Below are 26,791 nucleotides of genomic sequence, written 5' to 3' on the forward strand. Positions count from 1 at the left end.
GCTCTTAGTCTCCCTCCCTCCCTCTCTCTGTCTCTCTTCTGGATGTCTCCCCTCCCTTGTTTTCCAATTACAAGAGCTCCATGAGAGCCCTCTTTCCCACACACTCCGAGTGCTTCATGTTAGAGCTCCATCTTCCAGTCACTCTGTTCTCCTGATTCTCAGAAGTTTTAGTGCCCTGCTCCGCTGCTGCTTCACAGGCCTGCCAGGTTCAACTACAACACCGAAGAGCTCTTAACTGAGAACTGAATAACAAATATTGGTCTGAGAAGGTAGGTGACAAATAAGCTCTTTTTCTGTTCTGCTTTAAAATGTATGGGGGTACTAGTTATTTTAAGTGGTATTAGATAAGGAGATGACAAAGTTTACATTTAGCTAAGGAGTGAGTTTTTTGATAACATTTTTAGTTGACTCTTTCAATTGAAAGGAGAAAGAAATATGAGTCTAAAAAGTAAAGGTGAAAACATAGATATCAAAGGATCAAAGACATATAGATTTGAAGTTTTGGTGAACAGAATTTCATTTGTAGTGCGCAGAAAAAGGACAAAATGACATTCTCCAAAGCAAATATTTCAAAATCTGGGCAAGCCAAAATTATCATAACTGGAAACCACTGAAGGTAAGTGAGGCTGAATTGAACATAAATAGAACATTTATAGCAGAGTGATTACTACTGTTATACATTAATAAAAGACTGCTTTAGCATTCGAGACCTCCAGCGAATTTATAATGACATCTTAATATTGTCTTATTTTCTAACCTGAGATTCAATGCCAAACAACTTTATTTGATCAATGTTGGTTTCATATAAAAGGCTGTTGCACACAATAAATTTGGGTTCCGATTTTTTTAAGTCATTGTTAAAAGAGTCCTCACATGCCCATATGTACGTATAAAAGTTATTTTTTCCTGTTCATACTAGCTGTGAAGAGATCCCTTTTCAATGAGACTTTCATGTTAGAGATTGGGGGACAATATCTACACAACGTATTCTGAGCAAAAACACTTTCTTAAGTTCTGCTGAAGTTAATACAAGGCTTCAGCAGTCTCAGTTAGAAAAAGAAAGTAGGTATCCTCCAAAGTTACAGTCATTTTAGTACAACATTCTATGTTTCCTGCTGATCTACAGTATGGGATAGTAAAATGGGCTCCACACACACACAAAAACTCTTCTACTCTATCTGTGAATTATGTCATGTGGAAAGCTACATGTCTCATCATTCTCCTTTTTCCTTTTTTGATCACTTAAAGGAAATCGATTAAATGTATCTGCTCAGAAAAAACAGCTTGAGTTCATGACCTGTTCTGAACTTAAGCCGAGGCTGAGGTGTCATACACACTCATACACACACACACTCCCCACACACAGTGTCATGTCTGGTGTAAGCGGGCCAGCAGGGATAGGACCCAAATGCAATCAGCTAGGCAGACTGATACAGTTCAGAGGTTTAATGACAAAATGGAGGTAAATACGTGTATTACACGCAAAATCATAAGGCAGGCAAGGGTCAAAACCAGAAGGCAGTCCGAACAGGCAAACACATCCAAAGGGGTTAGGCAACGAATCATTAGTCTGTGGATCAGGCAAAAGGTCGGGAAGGCAGGTACAGATTTAAGGACAAAGGGTTTAGGTTCAGGTTGCAGGTCCAGGTAACGGGGTACAGATTCAGATGGCTTAAAACGCAATGGCATGTAGAAACATTGACAAAACTGGCAACTGACTGGAGAAAGAGGGCTGGTATATGTATTGCAGGGCTAATTAGGGAAATGGCATTGCTAGAATTGCTAGACCTATCTCCACAGTGCTGTGGAGTAATGGTGCGTTCCATTTGAACTTGGAAGTCAGAATTTCTGAGATCCAAGTTGGACATTTCAAATGGAATACCCCTTGAAGTCGGATTTCCAACTCTGAAAGTCAAAGAACCTCACAGTTCCCCCGAGCAAAGCCGACCTCAAAATCCAACATGGCTGCTCCGTGCATCAACAGTAGTGAAAGCAGTAGTAATATACATTTTTTTATTAGCACTTCTCTCTTATTTGTGTCTCATTAAACCGGTCATACACACAGTATTGTCCAACTTCTATCTGTGGACATGTTGCTGAAGTGTTTGTATGCATGAAATACAGTGTAATACATAGTTATCAACTGGTATTGCTAACAACGGCTAACCTGGCTAGAGCAAACCCCATGGTTATTGCGACCTGTTGTACTGGAACGCAGTCAACTCGGGTGTGACGTCATTCCCAGCTACGGCTTCAGACTTTCGAGGTAAATGGAATTCAGCATAAGGTCTGGCTCCACCACAGATACATTCCAGGATAGGAGAAAAAAACGCTTTGGGTTGTTTGCATTTCTTTAAACCAATCACAATTGTTTTGGGCGGTGCTGAGTTCCGGACACAGCGACTGTGCCTCTGCAAAATAGTCTTGGGAAGAAACTTGTTTTGGTGGAACATTTGCACCCCGCAAAAGAAAACCCAATATAAAATATTAAATTAGGTTAACTGTTCACATAATACAGTACCCTGAGGTATTTAAATTAGCTGGATACAATCATAAACATACATAAACACACATACAACGTACATAAAACATAATTTGCTCTTACAAGTGTATCGCTGTGTGTTACTTTGTCCATAGCAGTCCCCGCTAATCAGTCCCAAAACTTCTCAGTTAGATACATCGGATGTCAGGCTTTTTTCTGGAGATGTACTTTTGTTGATCCAGACTAGGTAAATGGAAAACAGGTGGGCAGGGAAGGTCAGGTGATGGAAAAGGCAGGAAAGGGGTTATGGTGCGTTACCGACAACACAGAACTCGGCAACACCCACCCTGGCCACGTGACCACGCCCATCCCCAACTCCCCTGTCCCGAATTTTACCCATTCTCATGGTAACCCTAGAGCAGGGGCTAACTAGACAGTCCTCATGTCCCTCACATAGAGTCAGAGCATGTTGTTAGTAACCAAAAATAACATCTGTATTATTATCTGCAATGTCCAACGGGATCGGATAAACACAGACTGAAAAAAAACACTCCAGTCCAAAATTTGTAGCGATTCATGAAAAATAATTTAGCAAATAGGTCACATTCCGCTATGGGCACAACGCATTGTCGAATTATGGGAAACTAGAAGTCACGAATTCCAAAAGAGAGTGAATGGCAGACAGAAAAAGACTAGTGCCCCCTTGTGACCGTGGGATCCACTGTCCATCAGATTATGGATATACTTTTTCCAAACTCTGCAAAACCTGACTGTCAATACAACTGGGAGTACAGTAGGAAGTGCGAACCAAGCTTTGCATTTGGTCACAATATCAGTTCTAGGCTTTCCTTTATGTGTTTTAATGGTTCTGACCAATTATGTCAAGCAAAGAGCTCTGCACACTTTTCCAGAGGCAGGAATTAGGTTTAAAAAACAGTCCACCGAAACAGTGGCACCATTTGAACGCAGCCCATGTACATATGGACATGTGAGTATTGTGTTAAGGCAAACTTGAAAATATCCAAACCCATCCTTTAAAACTAGAACCTTGATACACTCTCTTCTTGACGTGAATTGACCAGCCTGCTGGTAAGTCTACACACATATTATATTGCACTAATGGACATGTTTTGGTTTACTACAGAAGGATGCAGCGATTCCGGGAAAGCATTCACATACGTACAATGAAGGCAAAGAGGAAAGTAGAGGAGATTTCCAAAGAGGATGTCCAGGCTTTCCTCAAGAAGAATGCCTTTGTGCTCTTTACAGTTGGAGCAGTTATTGTAGGTGTGTATGCCTCTGCAAGCTAAATGGAAATGTCTCAGATTTCATTTAGTCTGTGTCTCCATTGCATTGACAAGACTTTGACTTGGAGACACATATATTTAATGCACAGGCCCACGTTGTCATTCTCCCTACAGGTATTGGTCTGGGATTTGCGCTCCGCCCGTATAAGATGACCTATCGAGAAATGAAGTACTTCTCTTTCCCTGGAGAGCTGTTAATGAGAATGCTTCAGATGCTTGTTCTCCCCTTACTGGTCTCCAGTCTAATAACAGGTACAACACATTACTGTATGTCATACGTTGGATATAGGACTTAACATTCACTTTGTTCTGTATTCTCCGAGTTATGATTCAGTTTCTCATCAGTAGTCTTTTATGTTCATGTGATTGGTCAGTTGTCACTTCAGCGTCATGTCTCCATCAGGCACTGCACTGCATAGAAAAAAACCCCTAACCCTTAGCAAATATGGGTCTGACAAAAATTCAGATTTGAGATCTGATCTGTTTGTTAGGCTACCAAGTAACATAAAGGCTACTTGGACTAATACCATCTGTACAGTTGTGACTGTATTTTCTTATCCAGGTAGCTGGGAACTACATGTGTCCATGCTCTTTTTGTAAAACACAAGCAAAATATTAACGCATTCTTTTTTATAAATATATAAAATATCAGAAAGTAACTTCAACATATACCAACAGAAATAATAATACTTGTTGTACAAATTGAGTAAGGAGACAAGTCATTTCTGGAAAAGGAACTGCAACTTGGAAAACAGTTAAAAAAAAATATTTTATCATGACAATGATCCAGAGGGTTACAAGAGTCTTTGAGGATTCTGAAAATACCTTCCAAACATTGCTTGGTATTTATTTTTAGGAAACTCTGATGCTTATCTCTGTGACTCGAATAGAGTAGTTATACATGAGAGGCCCAAACCTGAGCTATGGTAATTAGTATATGTCAAAATGTGAAAAGATCAACAGTGTCTCATGTAAAGAAAAAAGGGCTTGCTTGGTGCTGGGAAAGAATGAGAGCTCAGTAGAGGTGGTTCATGGGGAGGTCATTCAGGTTTACAACCCAGTAAAGAGGAGGCCAACCTCACCCCCATCTTGGTGATGAAGAGATTCCCACTGATTCAGTTACAGAGACTTGGTTCTAACCAATTACAGAAGGTGCTTTATCCTTGTGGACTCTAACTGCACCGGGTCTATTCTCATGTTTGCAGCAAACTAATTTATAAAGGCAGTGCTGAGACTTAAGGTCCAGAAACCAAAAGGACATGAAAGAACCAGCAGCGATGGCCGACTCAGGCCGACTCAGGCCGACTCAGGCCGAGTCACAGGTTTACAGACTTTAAATCAAGTTTCACGGGATAGGACATGTAACGTAAGTTTGTAGATCTTTTTAAAATACATGTTTATGTTGTATTGGTTTGCCCTCTTTTGCACATAATGCGCAAAAATAGATATTCAAATTGTTCAAACCTATTTGTTTTTTTGGAAGGAATATTCAAACGTCATTTTGGCTAAAGACAGCCCTATCGTGTATTGGAATGATCAGATGAAATAACGATAACAATGAGAAAAACCTTCTGTGTGTGCAACATAGACTGACATAAGCCGAACAGCCAATCAGAGTGATTCCTCTCCCCGACAACATGTTAAATGCTGATTCAACATGCTGAAAAAAAAGTCGATAAGGGATGACTTGTGCCAACGGTGCGACCGTGCGGGACACACTGCATAAACTAGAGCGACATATGCTCACCGCCGGCCCAACATTGACCTCATACAGTCTTCATACAGTCGGCCATTTAGTCATCAGTCCAGACTTTAAATGCTCCCTTTAACTATCTCTGGTAAAATTTACATTTCATTAATATCTTATCTCAACAATGTCTGGCTGACACTGACTGCATGGTAGAGAGAGCTGAAGTCTCTCTTCACGTCCAGGTCAGCTTCTTTTCCACTAGTCACTTTGTGTTTCTGTACAGAGTTTCTTTCATTGATATTTCTGAAAAGCTGAAACATAACTGGGGCTATTTAGGTCAAATGTTTAAATGAGCTTTTAAATACACTTGTTATACTTGCTAATTAAATCTGAACATGGTCAATTGCCGAGAAATAACATTAGCCTTTGGTAAGGAGGTTAGTTGAACAGAAGCTAGGTTTAGCTTACAGTAAGATGCACATAGGGAGTTGTTGGGTTTATTGACCGGCTGTTTCTACTGAAATGCACCTTGGGAATCGTAGTCATCTTCTGTCCTCTGATCTTAATGGAGTGTGTAAACAGGCAAGCTCAAGAGACCTAGGTCATCAATAGAAAGGAATTTGTTTTTAGTTTTTAGCTCTGTGAATAGCTACCTTATGTGATCAGCTGGGGGAATATGTCTCGATTGCCAGACCTAATTCAACAGCACTGTGTCAGCGCTGGAGTGGTCTGGCTACACCACTTATCTAATGTTGGTAAGAATTTTTTGATATGTCTTAATACCCGGATATCAACTGCATTTCCACCCTCTGTCTTTTAGGAATGGCAGCTTTGGACAGCAAAGCCTCAGGAAAGATGGGCATGAGAGCTGTGATTTACTACATGACCACAACCTTTATCGCAGTCTTCATTGGTATCTTAATCGTCCTCATCATCCACCCAGGAAAAGGATCAAAAGTAGAGTTTGGAAAGCAGCAGAAAATAGAGCAAATCAGTCCTGCTGATGCCTTCTTAGATCTGATCAGGTAGCCTGCACAGAACAATAATAATAGCCTATTCACAAAGTTTGACTGGAACTGGCCAACATAATCTCTTAACGTGTGTAATTTCTCATTTCAGAAATATGTTTCCACCAAACTTGGTCCAAGCCTGCACACAGCAGGTAAGCTTTTTAATGAATATGAATAGTAAATTTGCAGTACTTTTTATCCATGAAATCTTATATAGGCAATCTTTTGACAAGCAGCCCAGTAATTCCCAACCAGTGGTACTTGTACCTCAGGGGGTACTTCTGCTGTTGCCAGGGGGTATGTGGAAAGATTGTGGAGTAGCTCAGCTAATTTAAAAAAAATATGACTTATAATATACCAGCTGTAACACCTGAACAGTACATGTTGCAGTTATGTAAAAGAGTGTGAAAACTAGTTAGCAACAGATACCTCAAAGCATTGACTAAACATTTGAAATAGTTAGCTTAAAGGTACACTGTGTAGGAATTTCTCCCATCTAGCGGTGAAATTGTATTTTGCATTCAAACGAATAGTGCTCTTGCAACTACGGTAGCCGTTATGTACCAAGAAGCTATTCATCGAGTTTTCTTTCGGGTGATGAGGTTTGTTATTTCAAACAAACTGCAAAGTACATTGAATCATTAGTGTGAACATGTATAAGTAATTACCCTTGTAATTTAGACCGTAACATTGACTTACCTGTTGAGAAGAAAGCCAGCAACTTCAACTTGAAAGTCTCTCTCCTTCATTAGCTCTTTCCACTGGGGAAAGGCTACCCCGATGTTTACCCTCGTGTTTTGAATTCGCCAGTCACGTTGCCTTTTTAATTCCCTTTTTCGCTTTCTTGGCGACGAGGATTCCTTCTCCTGTGGCTCGGCATAAGTACGATCCTCCATTATGAACTAAGGTGCAGTGCAGGCTTTCAAATGTGCCGGGGCGGTGACAAGCGCCTCACTGATCTCCTTCTCCGTTTCAGCGGGTTTCAGTAACGTGACACTGGCTCTGAACGAAAAAGCGTTGCTAGTGCTTTATGTTCCTCTCAGCGATTATAGTTTTTCAAACTTTTGCAACAACATGGAAGCCTCCTTGGACTTACCCGTCCAATGTAAGGCAGAGGTAATTTTACACCAATGAGGACATATTTATGAATGAAGACATTGATTTTAGCTAATAAAATACTTAAAACACTACACAGTGTACCTTTAAAGTATTGCATAAGCGGCAGAAATGGTTAGCTAAAAGTAATGGATAAATGGTAGAAATAAAAAGCTAAAAGAGATGACTAAACAGTTCCAATGATTCGCTAAAAACACTTACTAACAGTTGAAATTGTTAGCTAAAAGTAATGAATGTGTGGTTGAAACATTCAACTTTACTCTAGTAGTAGTAGTAGTGGCAGTAGTAGTTTGATTGCTGTGCTAACCAACCTACATTTTTCAGTTTAACAAGTATGAAATAATTAACAATATAATGAGTAGTGTTATACATTTGGAACATACATTGGGAATTTATGTGAGTTATCTAACAGGGCTGTGTGGGGGTGCCTTGGACCACAAATGTTGGGAATAGTGGTCCCCAACCTAGCCCCTGCAGTGTTCATTTACCCCACAAAATAACAGATTGGATTGTGTAGAGGCCAGGGGTAGAATACTTCAATGGGCCTGACATTTGGGCCTTGACTGACCCTACCAGATTCATGTAGGCCCCAGCTCAGCTAAGGCCTGACAGCTCAAAACATTTTTCAACCTGAACCCAACTTGAACCCAAAGCCAATGTGTTCTAAAACTCTGTCTTTGTCTCCCTCCCCTTACCTTTTTTGCTCTCTCTCACCCCCTGTTACACACTCAGATGCTGAGGTGTAGACGCTTGACCAATCCACCCCTTTATACAATGCAGATTTCCTTACCCATTACAGTCTTGATATTCTCAGTCTATTCTCAGTTAGATAGCTAGCAAGTCACAACATGTTGGCTTGATTTCACTCCTGATGCACATTTCACATCTCTGTAAGGAATGGATCGTGTTGGTGTAAGATACAGGGAGACATGCTGATAATAGGGGTGTAACAGTAGGCTACACCAATTTCTCTGCATAATAAACACTATGCTTCTTGGTTTGGTGTGCATATGGTTTAGCAAGGAAAACTAAAGCTAAAAACTGCACTTAGTCATTTGGCAACGTGGGGCCAACAGAACTATGTGTCTGCCTGAGATTCCCACAACAAGCAACATCTTTATCATTAGACATAGTCATTTGATCCAGTTGGTAATATAAGTATATAGATCCGTACAGCTATGTTTCATTGTTGTTGCTAAATAAAGGGGGTTAAACATTTGCACATGCACAAAGCTACTCCAATTTGAGTGCAAAACTCTATGTACAAAATACATATAGCTGGGCTCAAGCATTTTTATAATTTCTGCACTGTAATTATGTATTGTATTGTATTGTATATTGTATTTATTGTAGTGTATTTATGCTCTATTTTTTATGGGCATTAAGGCAGGCATGAGCACTGTAATTTCCATTTTTATGAAATAAACTTGACTTGACTTGACTTGAACTCTGGTAATGATATGCCATCACAAAAGAGTTAGCATGTTTGATGTAGGTTCACATTTTCACCATAAGAATGATTCTAGCTACAGCATATGAGCCGGCTAACTTGACTAGCAAAGTTTAGATAATAGTCAACAAACAACACACTGCCACAGTTTTCCTGATTCAACTTTCACTTTTGAATTCATTTTACATAATTGGCCAGATTCAGACTCTCTTAAACAGTAAGACTGTAGTAACTGGTTGATAATATGTACTGAACTAAAACTCCATCAACGTCATCAAAACTTTTCAATCTCTTATGAATAGAGTGGTGCTAGATATAAGGTTATTGGGTTACTAATAACATAGAGATTAATCATCTGGGAACCATGAATAAATAAAAAAATAAAAAAAAATAAATAATTAAATAACAAACAGCAAATAGTTTTGAAAAAATACTATATCTGTTGGTCGAAGAAATGTTTTGACCTGATAGTGCCATTTGAGGACATTTGATTGTGGCGGTTGACATTGGGCCAGTGGTCTGTTTCAGCTCTGTCAAGGTCCACTAGTATAAAATCGATCCTTTAATTCTTTCATTCTCCAGTTCAAAACCAAATATGGAAAGCGAGTAGTCCATGTGACTGTGACAGTGAATGACTCCCTCTTCAACTCGACCAATGGCACCCTGGAGGTCATGGAGATCACCCGGGAGGAAGTGATCCCAGTGCCAGGTCAGGTGAACGGGGTCAATGCCCTCGGGCTGGTGGTCTTCTCCATGTGCTTTGGTCTAATAATTGGCAACATGAAGGAGCAGGGCCAGCTCCTGAGGGATTTCTTCGACGGCCTCAACGAAGCCATCATGCGTCTGGTTGCCATCATCATGTGGTAGGACTTTAATTTCAGTGAAAGGTGATTTTCTGTTCCCGTCATACTTATCTCCAATAACTCGCTGCTCCTCTCCTCCTCGCAGGTATGCTCCTATTGGTATTCTGTTCCTGATTGCAGGAAAAATTGTGGAGATGGATGATCTGACAGAGATGGGCGGCCAATTGGGCATGTATACCATCACAGTAATCATTGGCTTACTGATCCATGGAGTTATTATTCTTCCCACCCTTTATTTTGCCATCACGCGACAAAACCCCTTTGTCTTCATTGCTGGGATTCTGCAAGCTCTGATAACAGCCCTGGGGACCTCCTCCAGGTGAGTCGTTTCCAACACTACCACACTTCAACAAATAAATCACAATTATTCCGTAAAACAGTCAAGCATTTCGGGAACTATGCTTGTTTGTGGCCAAACACACATTTAGGTTGATTGAAGACTGGGAGCAAGTGAAAACAGCTATTCTAGCTCAGTCAAAAGTTAAAAACAGGCCATTGAACTACCCAAATCCGTTCTGTTTGCTAAAAGTGCGAGTATGTTTCAAGTTGTCAATCTAGTTGTCGAACAGGGCCCCCACAACTTTTGGACATCATAATTATGAGGGCTACGTACAAGGTGTGAATGTGAATATGGTTTGAACTTCTTTCTCAAGCTTTCTTTTTTCATTATTTATACTATTTATTTATTTCTGAATGCCTGCGAGGAATGACCTGTTGTTCCTATTTGAACGATTTTAACATCACACCACTCTCAATGTGGCAGTGGCAGGCTTCTGAATTTAGTAGTTTCAACTAGAATGGCACAGCGCAGACCTCTGCCAAGGCATGCCTTATCTAACAATGTTAATGCAGTGTGAATTTTCCAAGTCAAGAACTAATCTTTCTGATTATTCCAACACCAAGTGAATGCAGTACAATGCCTTTTCTTGCAATGTTAACAAAAGTGAAAAATAATGTGTTTATCCGCCCCGTGATTGGGATCTGCTCCAATATGTAAAGGGGTTTTCCTTGGCCCATGCTATACCATTTCACCAAAAATTTAATTTTGAAAATCGGGCCAGTAGTTATGCGTAATCCTGCTGACAGATAGACGAACTGATCAGAAAACATAACCTCCTTTATAGAGGTAATAACACTCAATTGGTGCATGTCCCTATAAATAAAACAGCACATGGCTTCAGGACATAGGCGCTGACTTGGGTTATAAATTGGAAAGACAAAAAATGTATTTAATGTCTGATGACTTGATGTCATGTTGTGGTCTAGGCTGTTTTTGGTAGGGAAGTTATTGCTACAATATCTTGCAGGCCCTGGGACAGATTCTTTTCAACATGTAACTATCAACTGAAGGCCTTTCCTTTACATTGGTGACTCTCTTTACAGCTATCTGAAGGCAGCATGTATCTGTCCATCTGCAGTCTCTATCTGGAGTGATGTTACACACTGTCAAGCCACGATTACGCACAACAGATCGGCTGGTTCCATTTCGTGCAAACAGCCTGAACCCCGGGCTCCTCAGTGAAAGTCTGGTCTTTGTTTGACCCATCCACCCCAACCTGCCTCCTTATGCGGGGCGCTCTTATTCTTCGTCACCTCGCTTCTTTGTTTGCTCTTCTTATACTTATTACAGCCACAAAAGGTCTAACAAGAAATGTAATTATGGGTCGTTATGAGCTTCTTGCACAGTCAACCTATACGGCTGTTTTCTGGGTGAGGACGGTCTGGTAATTTAGTTAATTGTTGTGACAGCAACAATAACTTTGTTCTACAACATGATAAGGCAGATTTTTCAACCAGTGGTTAAAGCATTAATGCCAGCTAGGCAGAATAAAGTTAAGCCACAATTACGCTCGACAGATCGGCAAGTTATATTAAGTACAACCAGCACCAGACTATAAAATAACAACAGAACCCAACACATCAACAGACTCACACTTTGAAAACGGATCACACAACTCCAAGCTCAAGGTGACATTTTGGCCAGCCTTGTTTAAAAAGAGATGATGCACGCAGACGTTACCCCAGTTAAGCGGAGACATCGGTTGAAAGACTGGCAGAAACAGATGGTCCTGAGGGGGTTATTGTAACGGTTTCAGGAATTGCAGGTTTGGTCCCAAACACAGAAGAAGAGACGAGGAGTTAGCAGGGACATTTTCAATGATTTAATTATAAAAAAACAACAACTTACAGTCCAAGTAAAGCAGGCAGGAATTTCAAAAACAGGGAAAAACAGGAGCATTAGAAAACTGAGCACTAGAAACAGGCAGAACATCTAGACGAAAGGTACGAGAAAACACAGTGCAGGAAGTCAAACAACATGAGCACGGGGGGGGGGGTTGTTAGGCAGCTACTTCTCGTGGCTGTAGTAATTATCAAAAGAGCAGCAAACAAAGAAGTGAGGTGACAAAGGCTAAATTTACAATGCTACGTTTTGGTTTGAAAACGAATATCTTTTGCTACGTTTACACCTCGCATTCCCACTGCTCTGGCGTTTCAGAGCCCCTAAACCGGAGACATTTGAAAACACTTCTAAATCTAAAAAGTTTGGAATCTGCGGGGTTGTGTTGCAGTCTCAACGGCCTCAAACTTTGCGTCACCGACACTGACGCCAATGTTTCGCTGCCCGATTGGGTCTTTTCGTTCTCTGAGATTAAGCTCCTAACGTTACTATGGCAACTGCCAGCAAGGGACGGAGTATACCTGCTGCCTCCTGTTTACCCGCACGCGCACGCCCAGCATACGAGAATGTTGATGAGATATGTGGTTTGAGTGTGTTAGTTTAAACGGAGATTAGTTCTTCTACTGGAGCTGAAAACACTTGTGTGCATGGAGATCACTTTTGGCTCAAAACTCAAACCAAAATGTAGTAATGTAAATGTAGCCTAAGAGAACATCACGTAAGGAGGAGGCAGGTTGGGGTAGATAGGTCAAACAAACACAGCACTTTGATTCAGAAGACTGGGGTTGTTGTCCCGTGTGAAACCATAAGTCACTGTCACTGTTTGATATTAACCGAGTTTTACGGATCATGGTCTCTTACCCAATGAAGTCTGTGACGTCATGTTACGTCCTCATTTAAGTATTATGTGACTCATTTTAAGCCAATCCGTAATGTTTTGCTTACCCTATGTATTTTTGTTGCCTAAACTTAAAGTGGCTATTTGTACTTTCAATTTGTGTTGATTCTAGCGGCTGCTTTGGACAAAAGTGGAAATGATTTTACCACACCTGCTGTCGTAAAGATCTTTTCTTTACGGTGCTGTATTACCAAGTTAGCGTTACCGGGAGGTCATATAGTTGCTATGAATGTTTTGTTCTGACAGAAACAGCAAAGTGATTCATTATTTCCACCTCTGAAACATATTTCCCAAAATGCAAGACTGATCCTTTTAACTGTTTTTTTATAACCTGTTTCCATTCTTTCATCTCTCAGCTCAGCCACCCTGCCTGTCACCTTTAAATGTCTGGAGGAGAACAACAAAATTGATAAGAGAATCACACGTTTCGTGCTGCCTGTGGGTGCCACCATCAACATGGATGGAACAGCTCTGTATGAGGCACTGGCAGCCATCTTCATTGCCCAGGTCAACAATATGGAGATGAACTTTGGTCAGATCATCACCATCAGGTAAGGAACAAAATAGGATAATAATAGATCATGCTTATGCTGTTATCAATTATTAAAAAAACAGCAGTAACAGCATCATCTGCTTCTCTTCAACCAAGTATCACAGCAACTGCAGCCAGTATTGGAGCTGCTGGCATCCCTCAGGCAGGCCTGGTCACCATGGTGATTGTACTGACCTCTGTTGGACTTCCTACTGATGACATCACTTTAATCATTGCAGTTGATTGGTTCCTGTGAGTAGCTTTCTGGATTATATGTGAATTATAACATTCATCCAAACACAAGTGTGTGTGTGTGTGTGTGTGTGTGTGTGTGTGTGTGTTAGAGTTTAGATTCTCTGCACGAGCCCGAACCGGACCTGATATTTTACGCCGCTATGATCGGGCCGGGCCGGGCCCTTGATCAAGCATTTGTGTTTTTTTAATCATTACTTTATTAGCCTTATTCGGTGGGGAGCAAGCTATGCCTCTCCAGCTTCTCCAGTAGCTCTGGGTGTATGTCCTGCACTGACTTGAGTGTGAGGTAAACTGTGCTACATCGTGTCTCCCCCATCTGCAGCACTGTTGTCGGCCAGTGCGTCAGCATGCAGACCGTGGCGAAGGACAGTACTATTAATTAGGTGATGGAGACAAGAAAGTCTCCTATATGGTTCCACGGATTTGATTATGTTGGTGCCTTGATCTGTTACCCACACTATTCAGCTGAGAGAGCTAGGGTCGAGTTTTTTTTTACGTTTCTTCATTCTGATCCATTTGCGATCCATTCCATTCTTGTTGCATTATTCATTAAGATAATTCTAAACAGATTTCTGTAGTTCAAACAACTCGGAATTGTAGTTGAGAACGTCAGTTATAACGGCCCACGTATTAAAAAATTGTCGGGTTTAAATCGGTCTCAGGCTCATAATTACAGTTCATGTGTCGGGCCGGGCCGGGCTCGGACACAACGTGCACGGGCTCGGGTAGGGTCGGGCTTGATTTTTTTGGGCCCGATCTAAGCTCTAGTGTGTGTGTGTGTGTGTGTGTGTGTGTGTGACACATTGCTTTGTGAAGTGCTGTAACTTTAACTTACATCCCTACATAAATCATCTCTGTCATCTTAAAGGTCAAAAGCAGATCTGTATCTACTACCACCTAGTGACACACTTCTCCTCTCTCCCTGGAGTCTTGTTCTACATCTTCCCTTTTGTATTGAATATTTTCTGCAATGAGTTTTAACATAGAAACATAATTAGGTTTCCCAAATTAATCATTTCAATTAGAATACCCTTCCCAGAAATTACTCAGCTAACTGGGGTAATAAGAAAAAAAACACCCTTCTCTCCTTTAACTAGGATGGACCAAATATGAATGTCTGTCAAAGCCTTCCCGTGTGAAGGCAGGCGCTTGTCATGTTGAACAGAAGAAAGTATAGCGCTTAAGCCTGTAAGTTCTAAAGCTATGGTGTGTTATAACCAGGCTTACTCCAGTGAATCTGTCTTATTTTCAGAAAATAATATTTATAATGGTGGTTTAAATAAGTCAGGCCTAAGTTCCTATAGAAACTTCTCTTGAGACAGTTGAATCAGTCAGGCTAGTTTTCAAGCTAAGCTTCACCTCAGGCTAAGTCTTGCATTGCCAGCTCTATCTCCACAGCCCTGTGGAAGTAAGGTCTGGATCCACCACAGATAAATTCTAGTATAGGAGAAAATAAATGCTCTCGGTTGTTTGCATTTCTTGAAACCAATCACAATCGTCTTGGGCTGGGCTAAGCTCCGGACGCAGCAACAGTAGCTCTGCAAAATGGTCTCGGTAAGGGACTTGTTTTGGTGAAATATTTGCACCTTGCAAAAGAAAACATAATTTGCTCTTAACAGTGTATCGCCATGTGTACTTTGTCCATAGCAATCCCCAACAATCGGTCCCAAAATGTCCTACTTAGAGAGTAAAGGCCGTAAACATATTCTTTGTAAATTTTAACAATCATTCCCCGAAAGAACCAAACAGTCCAGGCCTTGCTGCACGACCAACATTTTCGGAGATATTGGGTCGGAGCTTACCGCCGCCCATGACGATTGTGATTGGTTCAAAGAAATGCAAACAACCTAGAGCATTTTTTTTTACAGTCATAAAATTATTTAGTTTTGTGAGTATTTTACCTCATTTGAGTTGCATACAACTAAATTGAAAAAAATAAAAAATAATGCTGCCCTCAAATATAGCTGGAGTGTACTCAACATGTTTCCCCTTTTATTTTCTTTGTTTGTGATGCGGTGTAGGGACCGTCTGCGTACCACAACCAATGTTTTGGGGGATTCGATCGGAGCCGGAATTGTGGAGTTCCTCTCTCGTCATGAGCTCCGCAGCAAAGACGTGGAAATGGGAAACTCAGTGCTGGAGGAGAGGGAGAGGAAGAAACCCTACAAGCTCATCTCCCAGGATAGTGATTTTGAAAATGACAAACGTGCTCACAGTGAATCAAACATGTAGTTTTAACCCACAACATGTGTTAACATACACAAACGCTTACAGTTGGTTCTGTTTTGAGAGTAGAGACGTAATTGTCATGACGTGTCTTTCATCCAAAACTACAACAATGACATCCTATATATATATATATATATATATATATATATATATATATATATATATATATATATATATATATATATATATATATATGCATCTGTTATTTGTTTCCAATAGGACTGGTAGTTTCTATTTTGTATGTTTACTACTTTAATGAATATTTTAACTTCGTAATACCCTCATGTAGAGGTTGAGGTGAATGTAGGTTTAGATACGTGCTGGATGAAGGATTTAAACATTGAAAGCGGTGTTTTGAAATAAACCACAGAACGATTGCTTTTGAAGATATTATGTGAAGAAATTACATATTTGGACTCTTACCATTTTGTTACCAGGACATAACTCAACTAAAAATAAAAAAAGTATCTATATTGTCCCAACATTAGCTGGTTAATATTGTGGTTATTACAGGTTATTATAAGCATTTGATTATTATTACGTTTCAGTGGTACAGACTCACACATTCTTTCTCACACACGTATGATTGCAACTGCATGTGTGTGTGCACATTCACATTTTGACATTTTTTTTACCGACATTGTTCTTTGATGAATAAAAGCCGTATGAGACAAGTAAAAATGTTGGGTAATAAAACAGTTTTAGTTTTTGTTTATTATAACTTTAGTGAAATAAACAGAAAAAAAGCATTTCCCGCCTGTTTCTTTTATATAAAAGGTCAGGGATCAAATAATAAATAAACAAACCCTATTCCCTAAACTTTGCTCACACAGTATGTAGCTTTTTAGTCTCAGTCTGATTTTGAATTAATCACTTTTTTAATTTTTTTTAATCACTAATTTCTTTATCTTGTCTACACTGCTGAATCTGGATAACAAATTTCGTTCCTTTATGTATTTAACATAGCAGGAATCATGGAGTGCACACACTGAGAGGGATCCTGTTCTCTCAGCAGATCATAACTGTGTGTTGGGAGAGACACACACTAATAATCCTGTCTTCCTCTCAATTAACTACTAGTCATGAAATGTTCCAAACCGGCATTGTATTGTGTGTTGTCTGTATATCACATGCACCGTCCTGCTGCTACAAAAACTCAGTAGACAACCCAAATGTAGATTAATTTGCAGTTGAAATAGTCCCTAACAAATTTCCTCCTGTTGGAGTAATGTTTGCTAAAAACAACAGTGACTAGCTCTGTGTGGCAATGTAGCTACAAAAAATTCCAGTGGAGAAAATTTGACGTTCAATTCAGACATCCAACTCAATCTAACCTCCATGATTGCTGTAATTCAGTGCTAGATTACTCGAGTCTGGTCTCGGGCTCGACTCGATTGTTTCAGACTTATCTTGGACCCCTTGGTATTTGCACACGGACTTGTCTCAGACTTGGCCATTGGTCTCGCCAAGTAGTCTAGGTGGTTTTAGTCTATAACGATGACGTTCCATTTCTGGGATTGTTCAGGTGCTGCCGGAAATTCCGCCCCCACACTTTACGCTTTCTTTGTGTTGGCATTGTAAACTCTGGTGGATTTATGAGGACTATGGTTAACTGCTCCTCAGATCTCTGCAGGGTAAATCCAATGTGAGTTTTCTGTTGTACGACTAAAACAACCTTTGAACGTGCACATACACATACCTTCCTCCGCAGTGCTGTGGAGGGAAAAGGGAGTTTTTCCTCGCCACTGTCGCACTGTACTTGCTCTTGGGGGAATTACTAGAATTGTTCGGACTTTATAAATTATAGAGTGTGGTCTAGACCTACTCTATATGTAAAGTGTCTCGAGATAACTCTTGTTATGCTTTGATACTATAAATAAAATTGAATTGAATTGAATTGAAAGGGGGGGGGGGAATCAACTTTAAATCAAAGTCATGACATGACTACACTGTTTTCTCCCAAGTCTGTTTAAAATACTAATTGTGGGTATTTTACTTTTTGCCATGATAATAACCTATGCTACTTTACTTTATTACAGCCTTGTTGAATACTTGATTCTGATTGGTCAGTTGCTCAAAAGACCCTGTCTGGCCCTGAATCTCAGATCATTGTCATATCTACATGAAAGACATAGGCTGGCTTTAATTTTGAGCTAACAGTTTACGTTGCATTTGTAATCTAAAATTGATTATTGAAGCAAATTAGAAGATTACTAGTCTATATCGACGACATTTCACTTCCGGGATTATTCCAGTGCTGCCGGAAATCCCGCCGGATGTCCCTCTTTTTAGGCCGGATGTCCATTACCTTCCGCTTTCTTTGTGTTGGAATTTTAAACTCAGGTGGATTTATGAGGATTAGGTTAACTGCTCCTCAGATCTCTGCAGGGTAAATAGAGACAGCTAGCTAGACTATCTGTCCAATCTGAGTTTTCTGTTGCACGACTAAAACAACTTTTGAACGTACACACGTTCCACCAAAACAAGTTCCTTCCCGAGGCTATTTTGCAGAGGCGCCGCCATTGTGTTCGGCGCTTAGTGCCACCCAAGACGATTGTGATTGGTTCAAAGAAATGCCAATAAACCAGAGCACGTTTTCTCCCATCCTGGAACGCTGTGTGGACTAGCCAGACCTTCCTCCGCAGCGCTGTGGAGGAAGGTCTGGCAATGTGAGACTAGAAGATTCCTGAAGCTCATGACTAGATATTGTGCGAGCACACTAATGTAGTACAGTGTTTGCAGTGGAGGTAAAAGGTTCAGCTCTGAGTGGCTGGGAAATTATAGCATGTCAAATTGAATTGCTTCACTTTATTAACGATATTAGAATTAACAGTGTAGGAAATAATACAGATACAATAAAAGTTAAAGCCCACCTCCACTCAAAAATGTGTTTTGCTTATTGTTACTTCACTGTGATGTTCGAGCTTCACTGTGCAGAATTGTGTCTGTGCAGTTTGTTTTACATCCATCTGCTGGAGAGGGAATGGTTCTCTGTCCTCACATATGTACGAGCATGATTAATAATAATAATAATAATAATAATAATAATAGTAATAATACATTTTATTTAAAGTGCCTTTCATGACACCCAAGGTCACTTCACAAACAAACAATCATCAAACATCGCTGGACGAAGCCATGCAATGTTCCTTAGATGGAAAAAGGCACTTCGAGACATACAGAATCTCACAAAAGTGAGTACACCCCTCACATCTTAGTAAATATTTCATTATATCTTTTAATGGGACAACACTAAAGAAATTACACTTTGCTACAATGTAAAGTATTAAGTGTACAGCTTGTATAACAGTGTAAATGTGCTGTCCTCTCAAAATAACTTAACACACAGCCATTAAAATTGGAATTAAAATAGCCCCACATCACCACATGCCCTTCACCATACCTAGAGATTGGCATTGGGTACTTTCCATAAAATCATCTCTCAATGCAAATCAAACCAGCTATTAGGCTAACCGACATAAAACCATGCCAGTCTCTAGGTATGGTGAATTCCAAAGGCCAGGGGAACTTGATCAGGATGCATAGTATCCTGGATCCATGAAATAACTGGCCTTTAAAAATAAAAATCTGCCTGCCTCTATGGGAATTTAACATAGGGATGTACTCACTTTTGTTGCCAGCGGTTTAGACATTAATGACTGTGTGTTGAGTTATTTTGAGGGGACAGCACATTTACACTGTTATACAAGCTCTACACGTAATACTTTACATTGTAGCAAAGTGTAATTTCTTCAGTGTTGTCCCATTAAAAGATATAAAGAAATATTCACTAAAATGTGAGGGGTGTACTCACTTTTGTGAGATACTGTACGTGTGCACTAAATGAGAGTGTATTGTCCAGTATGACATCAAGACTCTTGACCTGGTTGGAGCAAGGGATGGTGCTGCCATCTACAGAAAGGGTGAAAGGTTCCATCTTAGCAAGAGCTGATTTGGAGCCAACCACTAGCAGCTCAGTCTTACTGTTATTCAGCTTCAGGTAGTTTTGTGTCATCCACAAGTTTATGTCATGGAGGCAGGCAGTGGAATGGCAACATGGCATCATGACTTTGCGTAAACATACACGCCACTTGTGTTATCTGTATGCATTTTGAGCTATCCAAGTGTATGTCTCATGGATGTATTAAAAGAACGGTATGTCTACGCTGTATACAGTGGATGTAAACATACACACCACGTGACGTTGACACGTGCAGTGTTATCGCGAGAACATGCCTTGCTATCGCGAGAACAACATCACACACGTGTAAAAAAAAAAAAAAAAAAGAAAGGTTGGGTTTAGGAAAGAACATTGGGAAAGGCTTTAGTAACACTAAAAAACAACAAAAACACATCGGTGACCAACGTCACTCACTTAGGGAAACAATAAACGGTTGGGTTTAGGAAAAGAACATTGGGGAAGGCTTTATTAAAAAAAAAAAAAAAACAACAAAAAAAAACGGTTGTTAAACGCCACACGTGGCGCGCAATCCCGGCTCTCCTGGGTGAAACTCCTGTGTTTTAGGACATGAAGTAATTGGCCGTCCTCTGTCTTACATTTCCAACAATTTGGTGTGTCTTTCAGACCAATTCTAAACAATCTGGAGGGAGTCTAATAGAAGCGATGTATAATCTTGAACTCAATAAGGCGCACCCTCAAATCGCATTACATAGTTTTATATTCCTACAGATTCTGTCCCACTCCTCATCATCCAGTGTAATACTCAGATCCCTTTCCTATGTCTTTTTGAGGGCTGTCCAGGCTCCATCCCCCAGGTTCTGCATAAGCATAGAATAATACCCAGAAGCATAATCACCTTTTCCATATTTCAACAACACCTTATCTAAACATTCTGGTGCCTTCGGGGCTGAAGAACTGGATCCAACTGAACTGAAGCCCGTCCCCTCCCCCACCTCAGGGCCTCAGACCACACCACTGTTATGCTAATGCCAGCATACAGGCCGCTGGTTAAAGTCATCAAACCAGCTACAAAGCAGATACGCGTGTGGCCTGAGGGGTCTTCAGAGGCACTCCAGGACTGCTTCTCCACCACCGACTGGAGCATGTTCAGACAGGCAGCCACCTACAACAACATCACGGACGTCCAGGAGTACACGGAGACCGTCACTTCCTACATGAGGAAGTGCATGGACGATGTCACGGTCACCAGAACCATCTCCATTCGGGCCAACCAGAAGCCACTGCCTTCCAGCCAATGGTGTTGTCCATATAAACACCAAGGTGCCTTTAGGAGCAGAGCCGATTGATTGGTTCATCATTTATGACCTCTGATACCCTCTGACCCATGTCACGACCTTTCCTCAGCTTGTGAAATGGTTGAATGAGATGTGTGAGTTGTGTCTGTGTGCAGTATATAGGCTGAGGTAGAAGTGTGCCAAAAATGCCAAAACACAGGGATAACATGAATGTCTATCTGACGGACCCCCTCGTCGAAAAATAACGCAACGAGTACAGTACATTTGACGAGTAGGGAGTGAGCCTGTGCTGTATTTTTTCCTAAATGGTTTCAAAGACATTTAAATCACATTCTTAATCTTTTCGATGAATCTGGTGATATGCTAACCTATGAACAGTTTATGAATGTACACAGTTTTCCAATCCCTTAAGAGAATTTAACTCTTTATCTCGTGGAATCCCAAATGGTTTACTTCTACTTATAAAAAATTACTTCAGTTATGGTGCACACAATATATCTCAGCCTTTACTATCATTGGATGGAATTGAACTAACGTGCATAAAGGGTGCCGAATTTTTCAGAGAAAGGATACAGGCCTGCCAAGGGGCAAGTTTTTGTGGAGATCTAAAATTGAGAACATAAACTGGAGAAGGGCTGGCTTCTACCCTATAAGTACTGTGTTTCTAACAAAGCTAAGGAAATACACCTCCAAATTTTACATAACATGTACCCTACTAATCAACTTGTTGCTAAATTTGCCGACATTGACTCTTCCTGTACATTTTGTAACAGAATATTGAATATTATGATATTATAATATTTGAATATTCAAATATTATTGAAACAATATCTCACCTTTATTTTGATTGTGAAATATCCAAAGGATTTTGGACAGATTTTGAGTCTTACTTTTTTGAACCCACCAACATTGTCTACACCTTTAACCTTAAAGAAAAGTATTACAATTGTGGAAACTGTAGAGCTTTTTTCCCCCTGAAACCTCTAACTAATTGTAAATTTATGTTTTCATGTACCTCTTTTTATTTTTATTTTTTCTATGTAATGATTTTCGTTTGTATTGCTTCGTATGTTTATTTTTATCTTCATAAGTTTACACTTGATGTTCATGCGCTATTTCTGTTTACCTGATTCTCTGTATACTGCTTTTTGTCAATAAAAAAAAAAAAAAAAAAAAAAAAAGAGTGGACCAAACCACTGTGAGGCAAGGTAAAGGGGGACTCAAAATGTTTCTAAACCTAAAACGCCCTTTTTTTGCCCTGTCTGCGTTTATATTGTTTAACAACGTAAACCAGTATTATATATATACACAATACATAATACAGAGAGTGTTTTTTTAATGCTATTAATGCTGAGGGACAACCCTCAGGGACTAGGTCCTGGACCCCCACGATTTCCACCTATGGACTGGACTGGACAGACGGCTTTAAGATGAATTAAAAGGGAATGAGGCATTAATGCAACATTGTGGATGCCAACTAGGCTACATTAGAACTTCAAAGAAGAAGAAGAAAAAGAGGCCAGTCTGCTGTCATTTAGAACCATGTCGTCCACTGAAAGTACTGACCTGGGCCGGGCGCTCTGTATTATCACCGGGGCCTCCAGAGGCTTTGGCAGGACTATAGCGAGGGAGATGTCTCGGTTGGTGAAGCCGGGGTCAGCGCTCGTCCTGGCGGCCCGCTCTGGTGATGACCTGCGGGCTTTGCAGACTGAGCTGGCCGAGTCGGAGGCAGGCAAAGCGGGCCTGGTGGTTGAGTGTGTCGTGGCAGATGTGGGTCAGATTGAGGGACTGGAGAGCATTGTCAAAGCTTCTAAAGAAGCTTTTTCTGACGATATAGATCACGTTGTACTGGTCAACAATGCTGGTAAGAAGAAACCTGTAGAGCTAAACTGTACCGCGGTCAATTTGTTCACCACCTCACATCTCGACCAAAATGCTTTGTGGAAGCTACTTTAATGTAGGCTATGTTTGACATCACATCACTACTTTTGAAAACCAGAGCATACTGCTGTTGCTAACCTAAAACACTTTTAGCAATTCTACATCTCAGTGATTAGAGTACTGTAAATGAAGTACACAGATAAACTGCAAATATACAATAAGTTCACCAAAGTAAAATATAATAAATAAAAATATAATTTATTTCTCTCCATATACCCAAATCAGTCAACGTGTCAACATGGAGAATCACAACAAAACAGGTCCCAGTTTTCATGCTACTACAGTGTGAATAACACAGTTATAACACTACAGTAGTGTGAATAACACATTCAGACAAACATAAAATACTGTATCCAGTACAGGTTACAATTACAGTAAAAAAAAAACCTGAAAATACAATACAGAAAATGCTACACTTACCTGCCTGATTTTTATAATGCTTAAACCTGATTGGTGTGTCTACAATTAAGTAATTGTGTTTATGCACCTGATGGCTGTGTTTCACAGATTGGCTCATAGGTGTAGTCATTTGACAGTCGGTGCTTTGGATTTGCATGGAAGTGACATGATGATATACTTATGTGTCTAATGCATACAAATCAGTTTAGTGTTTTGCAAATCACTGTGTGTATTGTTTTGCAAAAAAGTGTGAGGCTGACATTGTGCACATCTGGGCCAATGTTTTGCTCCTTGAGTGTAAGGTTTTGATAATTGTGTAATACTTTTGATTTCAGTGTGTAAGCAATTGGCAAACACTGTAACTACCATTGGTACTGAGTGGTTAGTCATTAACGAATGATCAGTTAATCATTCACTACCATTACTGAATGATTGTGCAATAAAAAAAAATGTATTTATCAGAACTTTAATATATATATTTTGATGTTCCTCTGTTCTGTTGTGAAACAAACAAGTTTATTTTTAAACTGCATTATATTATTTTAGTGAGGACTCATAAATAACTACAAATAACTAATCTGTTTATGTTTTGTTACGCGTTTCTGGATATATATTTTTTTAAATATATATCCGCCGATATATGGGAATATAGGATTTTTAAATTAACATATATTTGTATCGATATCGGCCTTAAAAATCCTTTATCGGTCGGGCTCTAGTGTGTTTGGAGCTGATTGGAATTTGTTTGTGATGCTCACAGTATTCTCAAACATTCAACCAGTGACGGCCAAGATCCAAAAGTGGCTTCTGGCATGCCACTGTGATCAGGGCTGGACTGGGGTAAAAAACCTGCCCTGGACTTTTGAGACCCACACCAGCCCACTACAATTGGCTGGACACCAACCATCCATCCTTGCACTCCCCTTCAACACATATACATACCAGCTGGGTTCAAAATTAGCACCATTTACCAACCAAATGCTGGTAAAATATATATGTGGCTGGTAGATTTGCTTGACTCACCAGCCAAAAAAAATTAAATTTTAACATTTACTAGCCATTTAGCTGGTGGACAAAAAGTTAATGTTGAACCCTGCATAACAGCCCCTAATACTGCCACATAGCTGAGTGGTAAGTAAGAGAGTATAAGAGTGAGTGAAAAAGGCTGCCTGGCTTTTGATGGCAAGATGGCTAAAGGTTGAGGGTCGAGCATGGCTGTCATCAAGATGTCTTCTATAGTTAACAAGTGATAAGTCTGTCAGTTAAGCTAAAGCTGCATTTTGTACACAGTATGTAACTTGTGTCATTGTGGAATGTTGATAAATCAGAAATCTATAATATTATGTTTGCAAGTGCCTTAGCTTGCTAATACATAACTAACATTAGCTTACTAACAGCTAAACTTGTCCTCTATGGTAGTCAAGGGTGCTAAGATAATTGTTTGACATGCTTAATAATAATAATAATAATAATAATAATAAAGTCTATCTTATCTTAAATCTCGTGTTTTTAGCCGGCACTTTGTGGAGTTTGCCGCCGGTGGGGGCGGGACATAAATATGCTCTCTCTCTCTCTATGGTAGGATGGAAGTGGGCCATTGTAAGATGTGATTTGCCAGTGTTCAGATGAGAGACAAACCAATGGGCCAATCATGTGATCTCTCTCCTCTCTGTGGGCAGGTCAGTCAAAGACCAAGGATGTGAATGGCCAGTGTTCACATGAAAGACACACAAATGGGCCAATCATTTGATCTCTCTTCTCTATATGGGCCGATCAAAAAAAGGTTTTCGACTGGAGTGCAGCCCATTTAGCCCACACAAATAGTCTCGCCAAATCTCCCAGTACTGCCGATGGCCAATCCATGCCTGACTGTGATACAGCGGCATAAACCCTGAGGAAATAGGCTAGTCCCTATACAGTACACTGTAGGCTTGTGTAGTAAGCGGCCAGTGCCACCAGGGGATCGGTTTATGCCTATATACCACAGTGGCTGACCATCAGCCACTTTCCGATGTTGGCGCTACTGCATTCAACAGCAGCATCTCTGTCTACAGTTTACAGACTAGCCTATTTCTTCAAGAGTTCTAATAAAAACGTGAATTATCAATAACATGAACATTGGACACTGCTTCTGAAAAGATGGTTGCTATTGAGTTTTTTGAATGTCATTTTCAAATACTGAGTACCAAATATACAGTACAAATTAAATTCCATTCACTTAAGGTGTAGGCGAATTGTTTTTTTCATTAATTTGGGTAAACAGACCCTTTTTAAAGTGTTTCTCTATGGCACTATCTAAATTGGCTTATTTGCTTAGGTGCCTATCTTATGATTTTGTCATGGGTAAACTTTAAGCAGGGCTGGCTCACCTTTGGGGTCCCCAAGCAAAATTTGAGTGAAACCCTCTTTTAATTTGTGATCCTGTTGCTTCCTCTTGAGAATATTTGCAAACAGTAGTTGATGGAAACACTAACTATGTATGAGGATGTAGACACACACTAGTAACACCTCCTTTCCTCTTCCCAGCCTCTCTGGGTGACGTGTCCCGCTATGCCAAAAGCTTCACCGACATGGCCGAGGTGGACTCCTACTTGTCTCTCAATGTCAGCTCCTCCCTGTGCCTCACCGCCAGCGTCCTGCAGGCTTTTCCACAGCGTCCAGGCCTGCGGCGCACTGTGGTCAACATCAGCTCGCTGTGTGCCCTGCAACCTTTCCGCTCCTGGGTGCTGTACTGCACAGGCAAGGCTGCCCGAGACATGATGTTCAGGGTGCTGGCAGAAGAGGAGCCGGACCTTCGTGTGCTAAACTACGCTCCAGGTAAGGAACTGCCACTTGTGCTTAAATACATGTCCAACCAGACAGCCTGAGACTCAAGCTGAGTCAGAGGAATTGAATGAGGTAGTCTGAGCAGTCCAGTGATGACAGTTTTTACATGTAGCATTATTTCTTATTTTCTACATTTTAAAGTTTCCTTAATTATAATTTTTTTAATAAAAAACACATACTAATGGCTGCTGGAAGGCAGGGATCTATCTGGAAATACTATTTCAAACACTTTCATAAGTAAAATTTTTTAGAGTACTTAAAGAATCATGCAAGAAGTTACAATTCAAATTCAATGTATTAATTGACTATTAACTACATAATAATGAGGGGTTAATAAAACTAAATCAAAACTTTGACTGTCAATATATTGAAATGTTTAAAATTGGTGGCGTTAAAA

General features: G+C 40.2%; 2 protein-coding genes and 1 long non-coding RNA gene across 3 annotated transcripts in view; 2 read left to right on the forward strand and 1 right to left on the reverse strand.

Moving 5' to 3' along the window:
- Nucleotides 1–16,130, forward strand: LOC116041393 (excitatory amino acid transporter 1-like). The gene is made up of 10 exons (XM_031287286.2): nt 1–269; nt 3,627–3,769; nt 3,904–4,041; nt 6,300–6,504; nt 6,599–6,641; nt 9,638–9,918; nt 10,004–10,237; nt 13,352–13,546; nt 13,645–13,779; nt 15,804–16,130. The coding sequence occupies exons 2-10, from the start codon at nt 3,631–3,633 to the stop codon at nt 16,012–16,014; spliced, it is 1,581 nt and encodes a 526-aa protein (XP_031143146.1). The 5' UTR covers nt 1–269; nt 3,627–3,630; the 3' UTR covers nt 16,015–16,130.
- The window catches only part of spra (sepiapterin reductase a), a 27,881-nt gene continuing 4,763 nt past the window's right edge, over nt 3,674–26,791 (forward strand). The window contains exons 1-4 of the mRNA XM_031287310.2: nt 3,674–3,684; nt 7,171–7,173; nt 22,671–23,092; nt 26,095–26,385. Of these exons, the coding sequence (XP_031143170.1) occupies nt 22,771–23,092; nt 26,095–26,385 (613 nt within the window). The 5' untranslated portion in view covers nt 3,674–3,684; nt 7,171–7,173; nt 22,671–22,770. The remainder of the gene's footprint in view (nt 3,685–7,170; nt 7,174–22,670; nt 23,093–26,094; nt 26,386–26,791) is intronic.
- LOC116041422 overlaps nt 10,582–26,791 on the reverse strand; it is a 21,746-nt gene continuing 5,536 nt past the window's right edge. Inside the window, exon 3 of the long non-coding RNA XR_004102947.1 lies at nt 10,582–10,593. This is a non-coding gene — a long non-coding RNA (uncharacterized LOC116041422). The remainder of the gene's footprint in view (nt 10,594–26,791) is intronic.

Source organism: Sander lucioperca, chromosome 14 (assembly GCF_008315115.2).
Source record: "Sander lucioperca isolate FBNREF2018 chromosome 14, SLUC_FBN_1.2, whole genome shotgun sequence".
Taxonomy (NCBI): Eukaryota; Metazoa; Chordata; class Actinopteri; order Perciformes; family Percidae; genus Sander; species Sander lucioperca.